The sequence below is a fragment of the Rhinolophus sinicus genome, linkage group LG03 (assembly GCF_036562045.2).
Source record: "Rhinolophus sinicus isolate RSC01 linkage group LG03, ASM3656204v1, whole genome shotgun sequence".
In the NCBI taxonomy this organism is placed as follows: Eukaryota; Metazoa; Chordata; class Mammalia; order Chiroptera; family Rhinolophidae; genus Rhinolophus; species Rhinolophus sinicus.
This window is the reverse complement of record NC_133753.1, coordinates 108,358,228-108,379,563: the sequence shown is the minus strand read 5'-3', so window position 1 is coordinate 108,379,563 and position 21,336 is coordinate 108,358,228. Positions and strand designations below refer to the sequence as shown.

General features: G+C 46.4%; 1 protein-coding gene across 8 annotated transcripts in view; it reads left to right on the top strand.

Annotated features, from left to right (window-relative positions):
• Positions 1–12,687, top strand: part of RABGEF1 (RAB guanine nucleotide exchange factor 1) — a 62,281-nt gene extending 49,594 nt beyond the window's left edge. For 6 of the 8 annotated variants that reach the window (XM_019717610.2, XM_019717609.2, XM_019717608.2 and 3 more), the window contains 3 exons: positions 2,220–2,311; positions 6,589–6,845; positions 10,176–11,065. In XM_019717610.2, the coding sequence (XP_019573169.1) occupies positions 2,220–2,311; positions 6,589–6,845; positions 10,176–10,574 (748 nt within the window). In that variant the 3' untranslated portion in view covers positions 10,575–11,065. Of the gene's footprint in view, positions 1–2,219; positions 2,312–6,588; positions 6,846–10,175; positions 11,066–11,359 lie in introns of those variants that run through there. The other 2 variants (XM_074328485.1, XM_074328484.1) reach the window with 2 other exon arrangements.
• The last annotated feature ends 8,649 nt before the right edge of the window (positions 12,688–21,336 follow it).

Below are 21,336 nucleotides of genomic sequence, written 5' to 3'. Positions count from 1 at the left end.
GTAGACGCCTGAAACAACAGATAGTACCAAACCCTATATATACTGTTTCTTCCTATATATACATACCTTTGATAAAGTTTAATTTATAAATTACACACAGTAAGAGATTAACAACAATGACTAATAATAAAATAGAATAATTGTAACAGTGTACTGTAATAAGAGTTCTGTGAATGTGGTCTCTCTCTTTCTCTCTCTCTCTCTCTCTCTCACAGAATATCTTACTAAGTTTGGAACTTTCACCTTTTCACTTAAAAGAAGCACTTTACGGCTTCTCTTTGGCATATCTGAATTGCCAGCATCACTACTCTTGCATTTTGGGGCCATTATTAAGTAAAATAAGGGTCACTTAACCACAAGCAACTACGAAACTGTGACAGTCAATCTGATAACTGAGGCAGCTACTGAGTGACTAAGGGGTGGAGCGGATACAGTGTGGAGACGCTGGACACAGGGATGATTGACGTCCCAGACAGAACGGAGTGGAAAAGCACGAGATTTAATCAGAACACCACACAGTTTAAAATGTGAATTGTTTATTTCCTTTAATATTTTCAGACTGCGTTTGACCACAGGTGACTGAAACCTCAGAAAGCAAAACCGCGGATGGGGGGGGGCTGCTGTACTGCTTTATAATGGGAAGCGGTTTCTGGTTCACAGCCTCTGCACATTCCCAGTTTCAATTCATTCCAATCCAGCTTGTCCAACTCCACCCCAGAGTCAGCACACTGAAACACTTCTTTTCCTTAGACATTGTTGGCGTAGAATATCATGCTACTAAGTGACTACTGACTAATGGGCAGGTAAAGCATACAGTGCAGATACGCTGGACACAAGGACGATTCACATCTCGGGTGGGACAGCAGGAGGTTTCATCACACTACTCAGAATAGCAATTTAAAACAGTAATTGTTTATTTCTGGAATTTTCCATTTAGTATTTTTGGACCACGGTTGACTGTGGGTTACTGAAACTGCAGAAAGTGAAACCATGAATAAGAGGGAATTGATTTACTACCAACTGTTGGAAGAACACATTGTGGGAAAACAGGGCGCTTGAATTTCAAACCTTTAGAGCAAGTAACAGCTAAGGTACCTGCCATCCTTAGCATATAAGCTGCTTTGTGGTGTCAGAAAGTAAAGGAATATGGTATGTTGGTAGGAGAGAAGGGCTCACATCGCCATCTTGCTTATCCATCTGATCCAGGTAGCTTTAGGTAAGAACCGTACTTGATGTTTGCATTGACGTCAAATCCCCAACATTTCTAAGGAGGAAATATCATTGTTTTCTCATTTCCCTGTACTGTCTTGTCGGGCAGGAAGCTGTGAATGCCCACAGCAAAGCAGTGGGTGTCGTTCTCCCACGCCCTGACCAGGCTGCTCACCTCTGAGCCATTCCTCCAGTCCCATGTTCCCACTGGCACTGGGCTGATAATACTGCAGAGTACCCAGACTTCCATGGCCACAGCGTAAGCCTTCGTTCTCTGCATTCCAGTGGCAGTGAGACACTTAGGAAATAGGCCATCAGGGTTGGGGACCGGGGAAGACTGAGCAGGATGAAGAGTTTTCTGGAGCAGAGGAGCCAGGGAATTCCAAACGGGGTTCTCAGACAGTGGGGCTGGTGACTGGTAGACCTACTGCCTGGTGTCACCAGGAGTGAGAAGTGGATAGTGGAAAGATGTAAGACACAGCCAGAAGTAACCAGATGGGCTTTGGGCTGAGGAGCAGAGAGAGACTGAAGCAGGCAAGTGGTGTGGGTCAGTGGCAGGAGGTCTGGAGTGAGGCTACGATGTGACCAGGGAGCTCAGTGACTCCAACTGGAGTGACACGTGCTTGTTAGCGTCTTACACAGGCTCTGATACACTTAGAAGTCAAGGGTAGAGCCACGAAGACATTAATGGTGGTGAGCAGGGAGCAGCAGGTATTCTCAAATCTTCGTTCTCAAGTATCTAGTGCTTTTAAGGCTTGGTGTAACCTCATTTCAGCCAGTAAAACTCTCTTATGCTTTTCTTGTGATAAGTGTAGAAGAGAAGCCTCACTCTAGGATTTTAGCTACTTTGGCACATCAGCTGAGCTAATGTGCAGTGGGGTGTGCTTGGGCCTAGGATTGTCTCATTGGTCGGTGGTGTCCCTTGCTTTCTCATAACTGAAGGAAATGACGAGATGAATGACTACAGTCCATTCTTGGAACTCTTCTTTCACTGTCTTTCTCTCTTGTAGAGCCCTGCACTGGGTTACACCTCAGATGCTTTGTGTCCCTGTTAATGAAGAAATTCCAGAAGTGTCTGATATGGTGGTGAAAGCGATTACAGGTCAGTGAAACTGAGACCTTTTATATTGGGATGATTTTCCCTTGAAGTTAACATTATGTTTTATAAATCTATACTTATTTCAGTGAGCAGAAAGACAGTATAAGTATGTCTAAAATGCAGACTGCCAGAGATATATTGGAATGTAGTAAAAAGGGATTTGCAAGACCGTTATTTTCATGAATTTGAAGCATTCTTATTATCAGGTAAGCTACTTCTCTTCACTTTCCATGACCAAGGTCTCTTATTTCTTGGGCATTGAACTAAATTAAGGTCCAATATGGCTAGGGTAAATGTCTTAAAACCCAGTTGTATTTATATATTCAAAATAAGTTTGGAGGGAGTGAGGGAATTGGTGAGGCAAGGTAATCCGCAAGCTAGAGTTACATATTAAAATGATGCTTTTAACTGGTTGTCAATCAGAGCTATGTTTCGAATTATTTTTCTGGTTTGTTCAGGAATTATATGAAGTACCCTAAATTGATGTGGCTCTGCCATTCTGGACAGGTCCAGGTGTTACTGGGAGGTACGTTTTCCTCCATTCTTGTCTTCGTGAAGGAAAGAATTCAGTCAAGAAAAGTTCATTAGTAAAAGCAAGGACACTCTGAGACACAGAACGGGCTGACCCAAGACAGGGAAGCAGCCCCTGCTTACATTGTGGGAGGGTTTTTATCTCCGTGGGTAGAATTGTCTCCCCCTCGCCCTCTCAGTTATTTCCCCCTCTCTCTGCTGAGGTGTCCCATCCTCCCCTCTGGTTCCCAGGGTTGTTTCTCAGGGCAAAAGTATAAACCCATTTATCTCCCATGATTTATTTGAGAAGCTCCTTAAAATGGTCCTGAGAAGCAGAGTGTATATTCTGATAAGTGGGATGGTTTCCCTCCCTCTCTGGCATTTTTCCTTCTTCTTACAGCACATCTTGTTCTCAGTATCCTGCTGAGCAAGCACAGTGCTTATGCCCCAAGTGAGAGCAGCTGCCAGGGGCTTCCTAATGGGGCTGGCTCTGTCCTTCTCCTGCTCACTTCTACCTTCCTACCTGCCCTATCACAGGCACCTAAGAAGGTTCCTGTTTCTTATTCATAGGAATAACTCAGCAGAAATGCAACACAAACATTTAAAAAACAAGAACTCCTAGACATCCAACCTTGGCCAACTTAAGGAGAAGAGTTGGAAAGACTTGCTCATTTAGAGATTGTTCATGACATTCTGCTGGGAGGGAACGTGGGTCAGCTGCTGTGAGAGTGTTGGAGGCAGGCTATCAAGTTGGCTCCTTTGGTTATAAGAACCAAAGACTCACTCAAATAACAGGAAGAAATGGCGGTTTGCTTAATATATTGTCCGTGTTGGAAAGGGGACCGAACTCTCACAGAAACAGCTCCAGGGCCCTTCTAGGGACTGGGTTACCTGCCGTTAACATTTTCCCACTTTCTCAAGTTCTATTCTCTTTTTATATTTTCTCATTTCAACTCTTGTTCTTAAATGAATTACTCTTTAATTCCCCATGTAGAATCTAACTGGCCTAGCTAAATACTGTCGTCTTGGTTGTTCACAGCTTTTCAGCTAGGCTGTGTCACAGGTCCAAGAACTGAGTCCTGTGGGTCAGGGCCCACCCCCACTCCTACCTTGTTCAGGAAACGTTGTAAGAAATTGAGGTGAGAGCCTCTCAAAAGCCTGGATGTGGACCTTTTAGGCTTTTACCAAGTTCAAGACCAACTGGTTTATGTTTAAAGTCCTTTATAGGAATTTATGTTACGGACTCTTCTGAAAAGCCACAGGACAGACCTTGAAAAACCAGAAACTGCAAAGTGCCCAACTATTGCTTACTTAAAAATAGAACTAAGAAAGAGGATTTCAATACATTAACAGTGTGTTAATAGAATTTGAGAGGTGAAACTTTTCACTTTTCAACGCACCTGGGATTGAGTTTCAAGAGTTCTTTTGATACCAAAAATTCAGCCTCAAAATTTTAAAAACCTTTTTACTCTTTCTCATTTTAGCTCTGACATCTTGGCAATCCAAGTGCAGACACAGTCTGCCTCTGTGGGAACCAGAGGTGATATCACTTTCTTCCTGATCTAAAATTGTCAGCTTAAGTACAGGAGTGTTTATAGAGGACATTCTATAATAAGGGCCTTAAATGTTGAGACATCAGTTAAATTTCTCCAAGTCATCCCAGATGCTACTGATCAGCACTGTCAGTTTTGTTAATAAACATACCGCATGAGGCATTTTCCACTGTAGCTAACATCGCTCAGCTAGTGGGTGGGGCCAGGGGTGCCGCTAAACACCCTGCAGTGCATGGGTCGGCCCCCAGCAAAGGGCTTTCCAGCCCGAAGATAGGTGGTGCCCAGGCTGAGAAAACACAACTTGGGAGTATAGCCTGCTTTGTTTCACAACTCCGTTAAAGATGAGTCTTAGACGTCTGTGGAGACAGAGTATCTACACTCAGCCCTACCTTTCCTGCTGATTAGAAGTAACAGCCCCCAACAGAAGACACAAAGCAGTTGTCTGAGAACTCTGAAAAGTCAATAGTAGCAGGCAGATTGGGGGGAGGGCTATCATTACTAGAAGGACAGCTGATGCAGTGGTGAGTTTCCTGTTTGGTCAGACTGCAGAGCCTTGCAGATCGGGGACTTGCTCTGTGGGGTCGCAGTGGGGTGGGCGGCCAACAGCAAAGCTTCCCTCAGGCTGCAGGATGAAGAGTGTGGGAGAAATGCCTTGGATTGGGTCCCCCCTTCCACTCTCTTCCTCTGTACGCCCCTGGCCCTGCCCCTGGCAGTGGCAGCTACACGTGCATCCAGATAAAAAGTAATTCATTTTTTATTAACTTAAAACGTAAAGAATAAAGATTAATGAGAAAGTAGTTATTAGGTTGGTGCAAAAGTAATTGCGGTTTTTGCGATTATTTTTAACCTTCTAAACCGCAATTACTTTTGCACCAACCTAATAATTATTTAACGTAGAGAATAAATATCAACAATAAAAGGCTAAATAGGGTATATGGAAGTAGAAAAAATGGTAAAAAAATCTTCCCCAATATCTTTTTTGTAATAAGTTCTATGTAAATAGAAAAAGAAAAATAGACTGAGATATAGTAATAATTACAATGCAGAATTTAAAAATTAAGGTAACTAATAATAAAATAAGTGAAAATTATATAATTCACCAAAAAGGTGTATAAGTGGGGGGAATGAAAGCATTAGTAAGTTAAAATAAGGCCTTTGCACTCTTCAGCGTTTCTGTCCCCCACATATGGCTGCTGGGCCTGCGGGTCCCCACGTAGCTGACCTCAGGGATATGAGCTGACAGTAGAAAGAATGAGAGCAGCATATTTAGGCTGCTCCGTCCCACCATCCTGCCTAAATCTGACGCTTTTATTCCTGCTCATGGCGAGAACTGCTGTCAGATTCAGCCACCTCAGCTTTTTTCTTTCATGATGTTCCAGGTGGTAAAGCATCCAAAGACATACTCCCTCCCCTGCGTGTGTTGTTCTAGCAGTGAGTTTGTGCCAGCTTCTCCTCACCACTTCCCAGTCCTTGTGACAGAGTGTGTGCACACAAGAGCCCACACAGAGTGGGACTTCATAGTAGTGAAGGGCCGTGAACTAATTTTTTCCTGAGAGAAATAAAATGTTGATGAGATTAAAGTATACTCTTGCTTTATCCCTCTGCTCTGCAACGGGTTCTAAGGGCCCTAAAGTTTCTGTTGATGTTGGTAGCTGGCGGAGATTTACACGCTGAGTACTGGCCACTGTGGACTCCGTGGGGTGGGTTTCTATACCTGGGTCTTGATATCCAGTACAAAGATGCTTTGTATAGCGGCTGCATTTCTAAAAAAGCAGTATGAAAATTGAGTTCTAAACTGAGTTTTACAATTATTAAGAGAAACAGGAGCAGGAATAGGTTCGCATTTCTCCATGGCACTCATTAACAGTTTGCCATCAGGGTTTAAAATCGGAAAGACTAGGTTTTGAATTCCCCCGCCCCACATTAACTTGCTAATCAAACTTCTCCAGACCTCAGTTCTCCTAATAATAGTAGTATCCTTGCATCCTCTGAGGATGAAGAGAAACATGCTTGTAGAGCCAGCTGTTAGTCCCTGGCTCATGGTGTTGTGTTCTGTAAGTACCATATAAGCTCATATTTTCTGGCTTTGCCATTTCAGGTTTTCATCCACTCAGTTAACTGGTGGAGAAGGGGTAGCGAGCTGATCTCTGTGACTGCATAGCTCATGTTGCTGTTATGCAGTCGTTCTTCACTGGAGTCGTGTCTTCTGCCTTGTAGATATCATCGAGATGGACTCGAAGCGTGTGCCAAGGGACAAGCTGGCCTGTGTCACCAGGTGCAGTAAGCACGTCTTCAGCGCCATCAAGGTCACCAAGAACGAGCCAGCCTCAGCCGACGATTTCTTGCCCACTCTCATCTACATCGTCCTGAAGGGCAACCCCCCACGCCTACAGTCTAACATCCAGTATGTCACTCGCTTCTGTAACCCCAGCCGGCTGATGACTGGAGAGGATGGCTACTATTTCACCAATCTGGTGAGTATCTGGTTTCTTGGTATGACAGAGAGAACCATGATGTGACAGATCACTCCCAGGTCTATGGTAGGTTAGTGCTCCTGAGTTAAGGATTCGGCATAACTGTGAGAATGGCTGCTTGCTGTCACAGAGCATGTGTGACCAGGCAGGTAAACACCCCTCTCCTGGGACTGGACTCTGGGGAAACAGCCCCATGAGGGGTCGGCTGCTGTTGGCCACTGGCCACCACTCCCCGGGCTCCTGGATGTGAGAGCCATGCACTTAGGTGGCTTATTTCAACCATAAGCAAGTCACATCCTGGACTTGGACTCCTTTATTAAAAGACTTAGGGTTTATTTTTTGTTTTATTTCTGTAAGTTACATCTTAGAACTGAATACTGAGATATTTTAATAAAAAGTCAGGTTAGAGGATGTGAAATGATTTTCAACTATGTTTTTACAGTGCTAATTAATTCTAGGCAAGACAGTATTAAAGTATATGTATCTAAGTTATGCGTCAGGATACTTCCTTTTACTGACTGCTAAACTTCTGCTTGTTTGCTTAGACTAGATTTTCTGTCATGCTAATGAATTTGAGCTGCAAGACACCTTATGTGCTCTGTTTCTTGTGCTGGAAGTTGTACAGCATAATAAATAGGTAGGGACAGGAAGCCAGGGCACATAAGAACATGTTTCTGCATCAGTTGTCTAAAAAGACAGGTACTTGAATCTCCAAGCCTCCAGAAACGTGTGGTGATTGATTTTTACATCCTAAATAGTATGTATTCACTTTCGTACCTAATTTTGTGTTCGTATTTTTTTTTTGTTTAAGTGGGTTCCCAAAAGCATCTAAGCCTTAGGTCCCTCAGAACCTGGACCTGCCCCTGTTAACCACTGTCAGCCTTTGTGTTCACCTACCTGGGACTCCAGTGCTCTCGTCTGCGCAGGTGCAGGGACTTGGAGATGTGTTTTCACAATGATGTGTGGCCATTATTTGCAGTGTTTTTCATCCTTCCATACACATGGTTATTTGTACTCCACAAAAATGCTTTAGTGACTAAAGTACTCACATTTCTTAACGTAAGTGAAGCGTGCACTTGACTGCTAGAGAAGAGCCTTTTGGGTTAAGTTGTCTAGAGAACACGAGACAGTCTGGAACCCCTGAGTGCTGTGGAGATGGAGGCATGGAGAGGGGTGGCAGCGAGACTGGGAGCTGTCCGAGGGAGCCTTGCTTGTCACCCGCCTTGGGGGCTGCTGGTTCCCCTCCACCCTGCGGCCTCCTGGCGCCTTGACCTGCAGCCTTAACTGTGCTCGCACCTGCTGTTTTCATCCTGCTCTTGCCTGACTCGGAGTGAGCCTCTAGTCCCACTTCTCCTGTAAATGCTCTGGCAGAAGTGAAAACTCTGCCAGTTGCCATGGGAACTAAGTCTTCATTTTCCTTCCCTTTTTTTACACTTGCTGACTCCTTTGTTCTAGGACTGCTCATGGCCCTTGACTTCCACAACTCCATTCCTTCCTGTCTCATTGTAGGTTTGTGTCCTCTACTTCCTCTTGAATAGTCATTCCCTGGGATTCTGTCCTCTGTGCACCACTCTCCCTAGGCTGTCTCCTCTACTCACAGCTCTGCTGGTCACCTGTACAGTGATGACCCAGAGGTTTTGACCTCATGCTGAGCTCCACTTCCAGCTGTTTGTTGTGCCTCAAATTTAATTTGTTCAAAGCTGAAACTGCTTCCCCATGAGATTTCTTTTTCTTTTCTGATATACAGTTGACCCTTGAATAACATGGGTTTGAACTGCATGGGTCCACTTATATGCAGATTTTTTTCAATAAATACTGTAAATGTATTTTCCTTATGATTTTCTTAACAGTTTCTTTTCTGTAGTTTACTTTATTGTAAGAATACAGTATATAATATATATAAAACAGAAAAATGTGTTAATCAAGTGTTTATATTATGGGTAAGGCAGCTGGTAGGCTACTAGTTAATTTTGGGGGGAGTCAAAAGTTATGGGTGGATTTGCGACTCCGTGGGGGTTGGCGCCCCTAACCCCCATGTTGTTCAAGGGTCAACTGTGTACTGTTTGCATTGGTGGCGGTTATGTGCCCATCCCCCGCCAGGAGTGCTGGATCGCCTGAGACGCCTCCAGGTGAGGGGTGCAGTGGTTCCACACCAGGCGAGCCTGTGTGCAGGGCTCTGCTGGGCCACTTCCGTCACATGAATCAGTTGTGACAAAGCTTGGTGAAACACCTCTTCAAGAGACATTTGCTTTTTTATGAGTAATAGGATCATAAATTAATAGGATGAGTTTCTCATAAGAAATTTTGAGAGCTGCCTGTTTTCCCGTTTATACTGCACATTTTTCTTGTGAAAAATAGCCTTTTTTTTTTATGTAAAAATGGTATGTGCCCCTTGTAGAAAAATGTTATCAATATAGGAAAGTATAACTAATGGGTGTCTGTTTCACTGAGCATTAGTTCTAGCGTTTCTGTACTAATAATTGTTACCATTTATTCATTGCTTTCTACAGACCTGTGAGCTAAGCACGTTGTGTGTTGTGTTCTTTAATTCTCACAATAAATCTGGGTGGGATTGCCCCCATTTTGCAGATGTGGAATCTTACAGAGCTTAGGTAACTTTCCTAGGGTTACACAACTCTGCTGTCAAGTGACAGAAGTGACAACTCAAGTTGACCGCTTTCAAAGCTTGTCCTTTTAACCATATGATTTAAACTACCTCTTTGAGGACCAGCGGTCCATGTGCCTCACCAGTCCTTGAGAACACACCCAGTGGCTGGCTATGCCCCCATGGACCTTGTGGAGTTGGCAGGGCCTCAGAAGGGGACAGGTTATGAGGTGTGCTCCTGTGTGGGGCGTGGAGCTCCTGGCCACAGTGCTTCCTGTGCATGGAACTTGGCAGGGAAGACGGAGCCTCTGACTTCAAGGGGTCTCCGGGTTTGCCCATGAGGAACTGGAGTAGCCAGTGTGGGGCAGACACTGCAGAGGCCTCCTCACCTGTGTCACCCCGGGCAAGGCCTGGTATCTGTGACCAACCAAGAAGAGAACGAACTTCTGACAGTCAGACTCCGTAGGACTGGTAATTAGATTTCATTGTGGGTTTTCTTGTAAAGGAAGAAGTGCATTGTTTCAGATGGGGGCATAAAGGAAACATGATTGGCTATGAATTGGTAGTTTTTGAAGCTAAAGTCTGTAGAGGTTAATTAGACTATTTTGTCTACTTTTCCTTCTGTTTTAAATTCGCCATAATAAAAGGATTTTTAAAAAATAGATTGGAATATTTGTAGTTTTCCTCATGTGACAATAATAAATAACCTTCTCTTGTTTTTGTAGTGCTGTGCTGTGGCTTTCATTGAGAAGTTAGACGCTCAGTCTTTGAATTTAAGTCAGGAAGATTTTGATCGATATATGTCTGGCCAGACTTCTCCCAGGAAGCAAGAATCTGAGAATTGGTCTCCTGATGCTTGTTTAGGTGTTAAGCAGATGTATAAGAACTTGGATCTCCTGTCTCAATTGAATGAACGACAGGAAAGAATTATGAATGAAGCCAAGAAACTTGAAAAAGACCTAATAGATTGGACGGATGGAATTGCAAAAGAGGTTCAAGACATTGTTGAGAAATGTCCACTTGAAATTAAGCCACCAAATCAGTCTTTAGCAGCTATTGACTCTGAAAATGTTGAAAATGATAAACTTCCTCCACCTCTGCAACCTCAGGTTTATGCAGGATGAGAAAAATGTCCATGGATAATATTTATTTGAGCCTAAATTGTAGCTAGCCCTTACCACAGTCCACTGATTGGATCTAGAGTATAACTTAATTGCTTATAAATGTCAGCATTTTTAAAGGTACAGTTTGTGGGGATTGTTTTTGTTTTGTTTTGTTTTCCCTGGCAGGGGAAGCTTAGTAAATAATAAAGCACTATTTATTTGAGTTATTGAAATAGATTCATTTAAGTCATGTGTGAAAATTTTATCTAAATCTATTTTTCTCCATGATTTTCCCATGTGCTTCCTTTGTAGCATTCAAAGTGGTTTGAATTTGGGTAAATAATTGCCTCTTAAAGGATAAAACAAATAAATGCTACAAGATGTATGTTTAAGGGAATTCAGTGGTACTTATTCTACAGTTTGAAATAATTTTATAATTGTAAAGATAGAAGATATATTGATAAGTCTGTAAAATTGTAAATATATTAAAAAAAGGAATGGTGTGTGCTGTGCATGGCCTTTCATGTCTTTTTAGTTTAAAGTGGTGTGTTGAATGTTGCCTTTAATCGCATTTTATTTGGTTTTCCCTACTAACGTGAATCTAGAAGTATTTAGACATGCTTCCCTTAAATATTGACTCCATCTTCAGCAGTATGGTGACCCTACCTGTGAGGTCCTGTGTAGTCAGACACTGCGACGTCACCGAGGTGCAGGGGAATTTTAAGTCCTAAAAGCCACTGTTCAGTATAGTCAGTTGAAGACTTTGAACATGCTTCTTGTCCATCTATCCTCTGTTCATTCGGCAGATGTTTATGGAGCTCTTGGATGGAAGGGAGAGCTTGCCCTGGGTCACAGGACAGAGGAAAACGGGCTCTGCTGCTGAGAGCTGAATGGGAACCTCGGAGCTGTGGGGTGTGGGGCTCCTCTGCCTCCAGAGTGTACTCTTTGCGTTGTGGACAACCCAGACACATGCCGGTTTCTCAGCCTTGGTACTGCTGACATTTGGGGCCTGAGGGCTTTTTGGTGCGGGGGCGGCCCTGTGCACTGTTGGACGTTGGAAGCACCCCTGGCTTCTGGACCCACCAGCTGCCAGGAGCACGCCCCACAGTTGTGAAGAATCGTCTTCAGACATTGCCAGATGTTTCCGAGGTGGGGGGCAAAATCGCCCCCAGTTAAGAACCACTGATCTATTCTGTAAGCAGGAGAGTTCTCCTCCTGGTGATGAATATGATGTGACCAAAGAGCATCGCAGTCAGTGCTCAGAATAACGTTAGCTGACGTCTCATTCAATGAGGCCTTGTAGCCACGGTCACTGTAGGGCCTTTTCTAACTAAGATGTGCCATCTGTGGTCCTCCTCCCCGCAGTGGCCCCCCCAAAGATTATCAGTGTACCTGTGAGATTGTGAGTAATCCCCAGGGCAGCATGCTTGAACAAGGTCACATCACACATTCAGTAAAAAGGTTTCATTTACTTTCCTAATGTCTTGTTAATAATGTACCACAAATTTGTAGTGCAGTAATTTTGGGATAAAACTAGGGTAAGTATAAAACTTTATATTTTACTTAAATTTACATATAAACCCCATCAAGCTGACACATCCATTGTCATAAGCACTGAAGACATAAAGCAGTTCACTGAGTCAGCTGATCAAGCTCCTGTGGAATGGAATCAAATGCCAGTGAGAACTTGCTCCTAGAACTCTGGGCCCAAATGATTTTCACAGAAAGCTCCCCGCCAACCTGCTTTCTTTTCTATGTATTTTCTAGGTGCTAATCCAGGTATACATACTCTTAATTCTCCTGGGAATATATACTTCTTTTAGTCATTGTACATTATGTTTCTTAAGTAAAATAGACATATCAGCCTCCCATTAAAGCTGTCCTCTTGATTTCCGACATGCTTTAATTTGTTGAACTGATTGTTTTGTGTATATCTCATATTGGTTGAATTCTTCAGATACAGATTCTTGCCTTAGGTAGAGGCTTCCATTTCTCTTAAGTCAGCATCAATACTATGGCCACAGTTTCTGTTTCTCAACAAGAAGTATTGATATTTTATGTACTATAATTGTGATTAGAATAAATCTTTGGAACAGAAGTCTTTATTAATAAAGTTTCATGATCCTCTTCCAAATTGATTTTTGAGACTTCATCTTAGGAAAATATACATTATTAATGTTATGTTGTAAAAGCTACAGATATCATACTTTAAAATGAAACATTAGAGACATCCCAGTTAAAAATAGCAAGAGAAGGATGTTTGCTATCAATACAGTAGCATTGTTCTGAAAGTTTTACCCAAGGTATACAGACTTCAAGCAGAATTATAGGTAAAGGGGGAAAGGAGTTAATCTAATATAGAACAGGGCCGGCCCGGTGGCTCAGGTGGTTGGAGCTCCGTGCTCCTAAGGCCAAAGGCTGCCAGTTCGATTCCCACATGGGCCAGTGGGCTCAAAACTACAAGATTGCCTGTTCAACTCCTTGACTCACGAGGGATAGTGGGCTGCACCCCCTGCAACTAAGATTGAACTCGGCACCTTGAGCTGAGCTGCAGCTGAGCTCCTGATGGCTCAGTTGGTTGGAGCCTGTCCTCTCAACCACAATGTTGCCGGTTCAACTCCTGCAAGGGATGGTGTGCTGCGCCCCCTGCAACTAGCAACGACAACTGGATCTGGAGCTGAACTGCGCCCTCCACAACTACGATTGAAAGGACAACTTGACTTGGAAAAAGTTGTGGAAGTACACACTGTTCCCCAATAAAGTCCTGTTCCCCTTCTGTCGTGCTGGGCGGCCTGCGGGTTCTCTGCTCCCGCTCCCCACACAAGAACGCAGGATATGGTGAGGCCAAAAAGGAACACCCACAGAGCCATACATAGGGGAGTCATACCACTATGGTCTCACTGGAGGCTGGGTTCACTGGACGTGCGACCTGCTGTCCGTTTTTCTGCCAACTGACCAACGACTCTCCTCCACTCTCCTCGACTCTCCTCCTCTACTCTCCTTGGCTCTCCTCCGTAGCCGCAGCAGCTATATTAGCGGCCAATTGGCTAACTGGCTACAGCCGACGGCCAATCAGCCACAGCTGACGGCCATCTACCACCCGAGCCAGCACCTTTCTACGTGAGGCCGAGAGCCTATAAACTACTCTCTGGGGCTCTGGCCCCACACCTTCCCCACTAAAATCTAAAAAAAAAGAAAGAAAAGAAAATCTAATACAGAGCGATTATAGCCTGGTAGTGAGGACATGAACTAGAAGGCTCTAATACGGTTTTGAATTTTGACTCTGCCACTTATTAACTCTGGCCTTGGACAGGTCCCTCAGTTTTCACATACCTCGTCTATGAAATGGGGATAATAATAGTACCTGCTTCAGGGGGTTGTGAGGATTAAATGACTAAGACACTACGTAGCAATGCTAAGTGCTCAAGTGATGCCATTATTTGTAGGTGATCTTTCTATGTAGAAAACCTGAGAATTGATATCAAAGCTATTATTAAATTTCACTAAAGTAGTGAGATATAAAATGTTAAAGGAGCTATTAAAAGTAACTGTACAGGGAGCCGGCCCGGTGGCTCAGGCGGTTAGAGCTCCGTGCTCCTAACTCCAGAGGCTGCCGGTTCGATTCCCACATGGGCCAGTGGGCTCTCAACCACAAGGTTGCCAGTTCAATTCCTTAAGTCCCACAAGGGATGGTGGGCTCTGCCCCCTGCAACTAAGATTGAACATGGCACCTTGAGCTGAGCTGCCTCCCGGATGGCTCAGTTGTTGGTTGGAGCGCAGGCTCTCAACCACAAGGTTGCCAGTTCAATTCCTTGACTCCCTCAAGGGATGGTGGGCAGCGCCCCCTGCAACTAAAAATTGAACATGGCACCTTGAGCTGAGCTGCTGCTGAGCTCCCAGATGGCTCAGTTGGTTGGAGCATGTCCTCTCAACCACAAGGTTGCCGGTTCAACTCCCGCAAGGGATGGTGGGCTGTGCCCCCTGCAACTAGAAAACGGCAACTGGACCTGGAGCTGAGCTGCGCCCTCCACAACTAAGACTGAAAGGATAACAACTTGAAGCTGAACAGAACCCTACACAACTAAGATTGAAAGGACAACAACTTGATTTGGAAAAAAGTCCTGAAGTACACACTGTTCCCCAATAAATTCCTGTTCCTCTTAAAAAAAAACAACAACAACAAAAAAAAAAAAAAAAAAAAAAAAGTAACTGTACAAAATGACATCTATATCTCATTACTAGTCAGTCAGAACATATAATGGGAAAAATTTATTCACAGTAGAATCAAATATAAATCACCTTGAAGTAACAAGAACTTTGGGGATTTATATGAAAAAAAAATTGTAAAATTGAGGAAGAAGCACAATAGACACTATACAGGGCCTCAGTGGTTATATAGGGTCCTGTGCTTAGAAGGTCCCTGTGGTTGAGCTTTAATGTTTTGTCTTTGACATCTTTGGTTCTTAATAATTTTACCTTTAAATTTGTGTTTTTAAGTGATGGGACAATGGAGCATGCAGTGTGGGTCTTGGACCCCCAACACACACAATCCTGCCTCCTGTCATAACATAGGATGGGTTCTCTGTATTAAGGTATAAATATGTACTTCATGAGGTACTTCTGGTCAAGATGGCAGAGTAAGTAAACACTGAGTTCCTGTCCTCTCATCACCACATCAAAGTTACAACTAAATTATAGAACAACCGTCATTGAGAGCCATCTGAAGAAAAGCTGAACAGAAGTTTTAGAAATGAGGCTGTTGTGCGGGAGACCCTGCTCGCTCCGCCATTTGTAGGGCGGGGCGGCCTGCAGGGTCTCTGCTCCCACTCCCCACACAAGAACGCAGGATATGGTGAGGCCGAAAAGGAACACCCACGGAGCCATAGGTAGGGGAGCCATACCACCACGGTCTCACTGGAGGCTGGGCCCACCAGACGTGCGACCTGCCGTCCGCCTTTCCGCCAACCGACCAACCGACGACTCCTCCACTCTCTCGACTCTGTTCCTCTCTCTCGGCTCTCCTCTTCCGCTCTCTTCGGCTCTGCTCGGCTCCTCGGCAATCCTCGGCAATCCTTCGTAGCCACAGCAGTTATACCGGCGGCCAGTCGGCTAACCGGCCACAGCCGACGGCCAATCAGCCACAGCCGACGGCCATCCACCACCCGAGCCAGCACTCCTCCACGTGAGGCCGAGAGCCTGTAAACTACTTTCTGGGGCTCTGTCCCCACACTCCACCCCTACAGGGTCTCGCCTCACAACCTACGCGACAAGCGTCTTCCACGAGGGTCCCTGTGCCGTATTAGCCTACTGACACCTATGGACGAAAAGAAATGGTAGTCTTAGGAACCAACAATGGCAAATCCCTTCCATCTGGGAGGATACATGCTAGCTTTTTGTCCTGGGAAAGGAGGGTCGCTGCCACTGGCACCTTTCGCGGTTTGTGGTACCAGACCTTTATGGCAGTACTTGGGGTCCCTTGCATAGTTTCAACATGTAACAGAACAGGGGACCCCATAATAGGCCATAGTGAGAGCACATAGTTTCCTCGCAAAATCATCCCGGTATTGGGACCTCTGTATACTACAGTCACTTGCGGTGGACACTCAGCCACCACCTCTGGCGTCACTTGCAAATCATGAGTCAAACCGGCCCCCCATGGGGCTATCAGGCCCAACCATTGACAGTGGGGGCTTTTGACCTGCCAGGGCCAAGTCCACTACATAGTGATATGTCCCCAGGCGGACAGTCAGACGATCCATTAAATCATGAATTGAAGGCACTGCAGCATGCAAGGGTGGCGTCACCTTATTTAACTCCCTATAGTCCACAGTCATTCGCCTGGTCCCATCTGGCTTCTTGACAGGCCATACTGGGGAGTTAAAGGGACTGTGCGTTGGCCTCACAATATGTGCCTTTTCCAATTCCAATATTGTACGACCAATCTCCTCCTGTCCTCCTGGCAGGCAGTACTGTCGCACTGTAACCACGTGCCAGGGCTGGCAACACTTGAGGAGGGTGGTGAGCATGCCCGCATGTCACTGCTTTCACCACCTGGATCTGGAGACGGAACTCTCCTACCGACATCTGTAACCTGAGGCCATGTAGCACGTCCATCCCTAGAATATACTCCGGAACGGGGGAGACATAAACCTTGTAAGTACGAGGAGGAAGCCTTCCTATACCCAGTGGTAAGGAAATGGCTTTCACAGTCACAGTTTTTCCCCCATAGCCATCAATGCAGATTGCTGGTCCAGGGAACAGTTCTGGGTTCCCATAAACGAGACTGCAGTCGGCGCCAGTGTCAACTAGAGCCAAAACCCTCTGTACATTCGAAGGGGACCAATGTATGGACAGTTCCACGTGGGGCCTCCGGTCCCTGCTCGTCCCCTCTGACCGGGTACCTTGGCCCGACCCCTAATCAAGCTGAAAGGAGTCAGCCTCAAGCGGCTGCATGAAGTCCTGGAGGGACACAGGTCGCGCTTTCCCAGACTCCTCCTTTATGTTTCTCCGGAATTATTGTTCTGGACGCAACTGTTTCCAAAGTTCCAGCAGGAGTGCATTGGGTTGTCGGTCTATTTTCTTCCTATCGACCCCTGCTGCCATGAGATCACGCCACATCTGTGCGCGTGTTACTCTCTGAGGCCTGTGACCTCGCCCCTTTACCTTTGGTTTGGGCTTCCAGGTTTCAACTGTGCGGACCTCCTGTCTTAACTTCCTTCTCCTCCGGCTTTCAACATCCCCTAGGGTGGCCATGGCAGTTGTAACTTCATGGATCCGTCGCCCTACATACGGTGTAAGAATAGCAACCAAGGATCCAAAGCACTCGCAGGTGCAGTATCCAAAACCAGATCTCATGCTGGCAGTAAGAAGCTCATCATCTGGGCCCTGCATGTTGAGGTTAAAAATAGCATGTCTCATACCCATTTCACGGATTATTTGCGTAAGTTCTGTATATGACTGCCATTGACTCACAGTGTCTGGCAGCTCGCCAGCCTGTTCCCATACTGTGCGTACTGCAGCAGTGAGCCACGCCATTAGAGAATGGTTGCCCTGGTTGTTGGCCAACCTATGGCAGTTTTGTAACCTTTGTCGCAGGGACGGATGCACTGTCACGAAGGCTAGCTTTTCCATCTCGCCTGGGGAGCAGAGAATGCTGTCTGCTCCCTCATCCCATAAACGTAATAGCCAAGCCGAGACTGGCTCTCCAGGGCGCTGCCTGTACCGCCTCCCCAGCTCCTGCAACTCAGTGGGGAGTGTATGTTGTGAACTCAGTCACAGGTGGGTTGCCGGCAGCAATGCCCCCAGGGCCCAAAGGTTGCTCACGTTTTACCCTTTGCTTAAAGATTGGCCGGGCTTGGGGGTTGGGAGCTACACTGTCTCCACTCGCTTCCTCCGCCTCTGCCTCAGAGTCTCCACCTTGGGGCCCCTGTTCTAACAGGCGGACCCGGGCTTCCAGCACTTCCAACCGGGACACCTGGTCCAGCACCTGGGCTATTTCATTAGGCGCATTTTCCGTGTTGAGACTCAAGGCCGTGAGGAACATCCAGCCCACGCGGCCGGCTGTAGCCTTCTCCTCCTGGCAACCGCTCAGCCAGAGCCTGCAGGGCCCTCTCCACACTGGCCGGAGAGCCATCCATGTCCTCCCACCCCTCCTTGGGGGTCCAACTCCTGAGAACAGTGGCCACCGAACACCATATACTGTGTGGGGGCCACACGTCCTACTGCCCAGAGTCCGACGCCATTCCTACCTGGTCGGAATCTTGCTCACCGTGCCAGGTGTCTGAGTGGGTGGAGTCCTCCGCGGCAGATGTCCACAACTCTTGGAGCTTAAGGCCGCAGCAGATCACCAAAATGAACGCAATGCCGTCCATGGCCAAGAGGGTGATGTACCAGTTGGAGGCTTGAGTCTCCCAGGCAGACCGCGCCTCCCGTTCCCGGCGTCGCTCCTCATGGGCATTCCGAAGCTGGGCTATCATACGCACAAACCGCTCCACCATGCTTCGGTAGGTTTTGGCTGGCACTGTACCCTGCTCGTTCTGCCATTTGTCGGGGCGGGGCGGCCTGCGGGGTCTCTGGTCCCGCTCCCCACATAAACGCAGGATATGGTGAGGCTGAAAAGGAACACCCAGGGAGCCATAGGTAGGGGAGTCATACCACTATGGTCTCACTGGAGGCTGGGCCCACCGGACACGCGACCAGCCTTCCGCCTTTCCGCCAACCGACCGACCGACCGACCGACGACTCTCCTCCACTCTCTTGACTCTGTTCCTCTTTCTCGGCTCTCCTCTTCCGCTCTCTTCGGCTCTGCTCGGCTCTGCTCAGCTCCTCGGCAATCCTTCGTTGCCACAGCAGTTATACCGGCGGCCAATCGGCTAACCGGCCACAGCCGATGGCCAATCAGCCACAGCCATCCACCACCTGAGCCAGCACCCTTCCACGTGAGGCCAAGAGCCTGTAAACTACTTTCTGGGGCTCTGTCCCCACAGAGGCTATAAAGAAGAAGCCACCTGGAGACTGGTAGGAGGGGTAGAAACAAGGAACAGGCAGGTCCCACACCCACAAGTGGCGATTAAGAATTCGGAGGGATATCTAAGCTACGGAGGTACCCACCTGAGGAGCAAGAGGACCCAGCCCCACACAGGGTCCCCAGTCTGGGACGCTAGTACTGGGAAGAGGAGTCCCCATAACATGCTATAAAATCCAACTGGGAGTCAAATCATAAAAATGGCGGTGTGTGAGGTGAGCCTCTAGAAATCTCTGTTGGAATTTATAACAAATTGAACAACTATAACTCCACAAAGGACTCCTTGCACAGCAGACAGGCAAGACGAATGGTCTCACTACTGAATTCACCTAAAGGTGGGCAAGTTGCACGAGCAGGGGAGGAGGGAAGGAAGAAGTGAGGATATGAGGCCGCGCGATCACAGGACGCAGACCTAGCTCAGTGTTCCAAGCTTGCTGCATCCCAGAACTACCGCAGCTGCAGGAGAGGGAAGAACTCGGACTGCTAGGGCTCGTTTATGGCCGACAGGGCTGAGGGGACAGCATATAACATGGCTGAACCCAACGCTCATGGCAGAGACCTTGTAGAAAAGACTGAGGGAAGAAGGCTGAAAACAGAGGTTTAAGCCCTCACTGCCGAGCAAAGAATGGAAGCTTTAGGCACTGAGACTAGCCGCCCCCTCCCTACCCTCCCAGAGCTTGCCCCGCCCCCACCTGCCCAGTGCTAGAAGTGGAATAGTAGCAGTGTCAGATCAAAAGACCAGAATATTTGCAGTTCTGAGAACTGTGGTCCGTAGACACAGATTCGCAGCCCAACTAGTTCCAGCAAAAGGGAGCGAACTGTGGAAACAGGACTGGCTGTGGTGGTGGTCGCCACCATTGCTCTTGGCCACCTCTCACAACGTACCCCACCGCCTGTCCCCACCTATCTGGGTGGATCCCTGCCAAAGTAAACAGAACTGCTGAAACACACAGGCTCTGATACTGGTGCAGGAGGAGCCTTGGAACTACAAAAGCTCTCTGCATCCCCACAAGGACAAAGTGACCTATGACCCAGGCAAACTGTTAACAGAGGAGAAGCCCACCTTCCAGGGAATCCCCGCATTGTGTGAGAAGCTGGAATAGTGCAGAGAAAACATAACACTGCAGTGTGAGAAAGAAAAAAAGGCGTCAGTCAGAGAGAAAATAAAACATTCTACCAATACCTACTGGAAAACAAAAGAAAGACCTCTTCCTATAACCTGTTGCAGAACCCACTCCTGTAGATGTCTAGGAAGAGAAATAATAAATCATTAATTGCCATGAATAACCAAGGCAACAAGACAGTTCAGACAGAAAATGAAAAGTCTCCAGAAAATGGACTTAAAGATATGGAAATACGTGACTTAAATGACAAGAATTCAAGATTGCAGTTCTGAAAAAACTCAATGAGATGCAAGAAAATGCAGACAGGCAGTTTAATGAACTCAGAAACACAATTTAAAAAAATATGAACATTTTACCAAAGAGATTGAATTTTTAAGAAAGAACCAAATAGAATTTCTGGAGATTAAGAACTCAATAGCAGAGATGAAGAATGAAATAGCCAGCTTAGGTAGTAGAGTTGATCATATGGAGGAAAGAATCAGTGACATCGAAGATAGAAATCTGGAAATGACACGGATGGAAGAAGAAAGAGACTTGAGATTTAAAAGAAATGAAAGACTCTACAAGAACTCTCTGACTCCACCAGAAAGAGCAATATAAGAATAAATGGGCATACCAGAAGGAAAAGAAAGAGAGAAGGAAACAGAGAGTATATTTAAACAAATAATTGATGAGAACTTCCCAAACTTATGGAAAGAACTGGATCCTCGAATCCAAGAAGCAAACAGAACACCTACTTACCTCAACCCCAACAGGCCTTCTCCAAGGCACATTGTATTGAAACTGTCAAAAATCAATGACAAAGAGGGCCGGCCCAGTGGCTCAGGCGGTTAGAGCTCCATGCTCCTAACTCCAAAGGCTGCCGGTTCGATTCCCACATGGGCCAGTGGGCTCTCAACCACAAGGATGCCAGTTCAATTCCTCGACTCCCGCAAGGGATGGTGGGCAGCGCCCCCTGCAACTAAAATTGAACACGGCACCTTGAGCTGAGCTGCCACTGAGCTCCCAGATGGCTCAGTTGGTTGGAGTGCGTCCTCTCAACCACAAGGTTGCCGGTTTGACTCCCGCAAGGGATGGTGGGCTGTGCCCCCTGCAACTAGCAACGGCAACTGGACCTGGAGCTGAGCTGCACCCT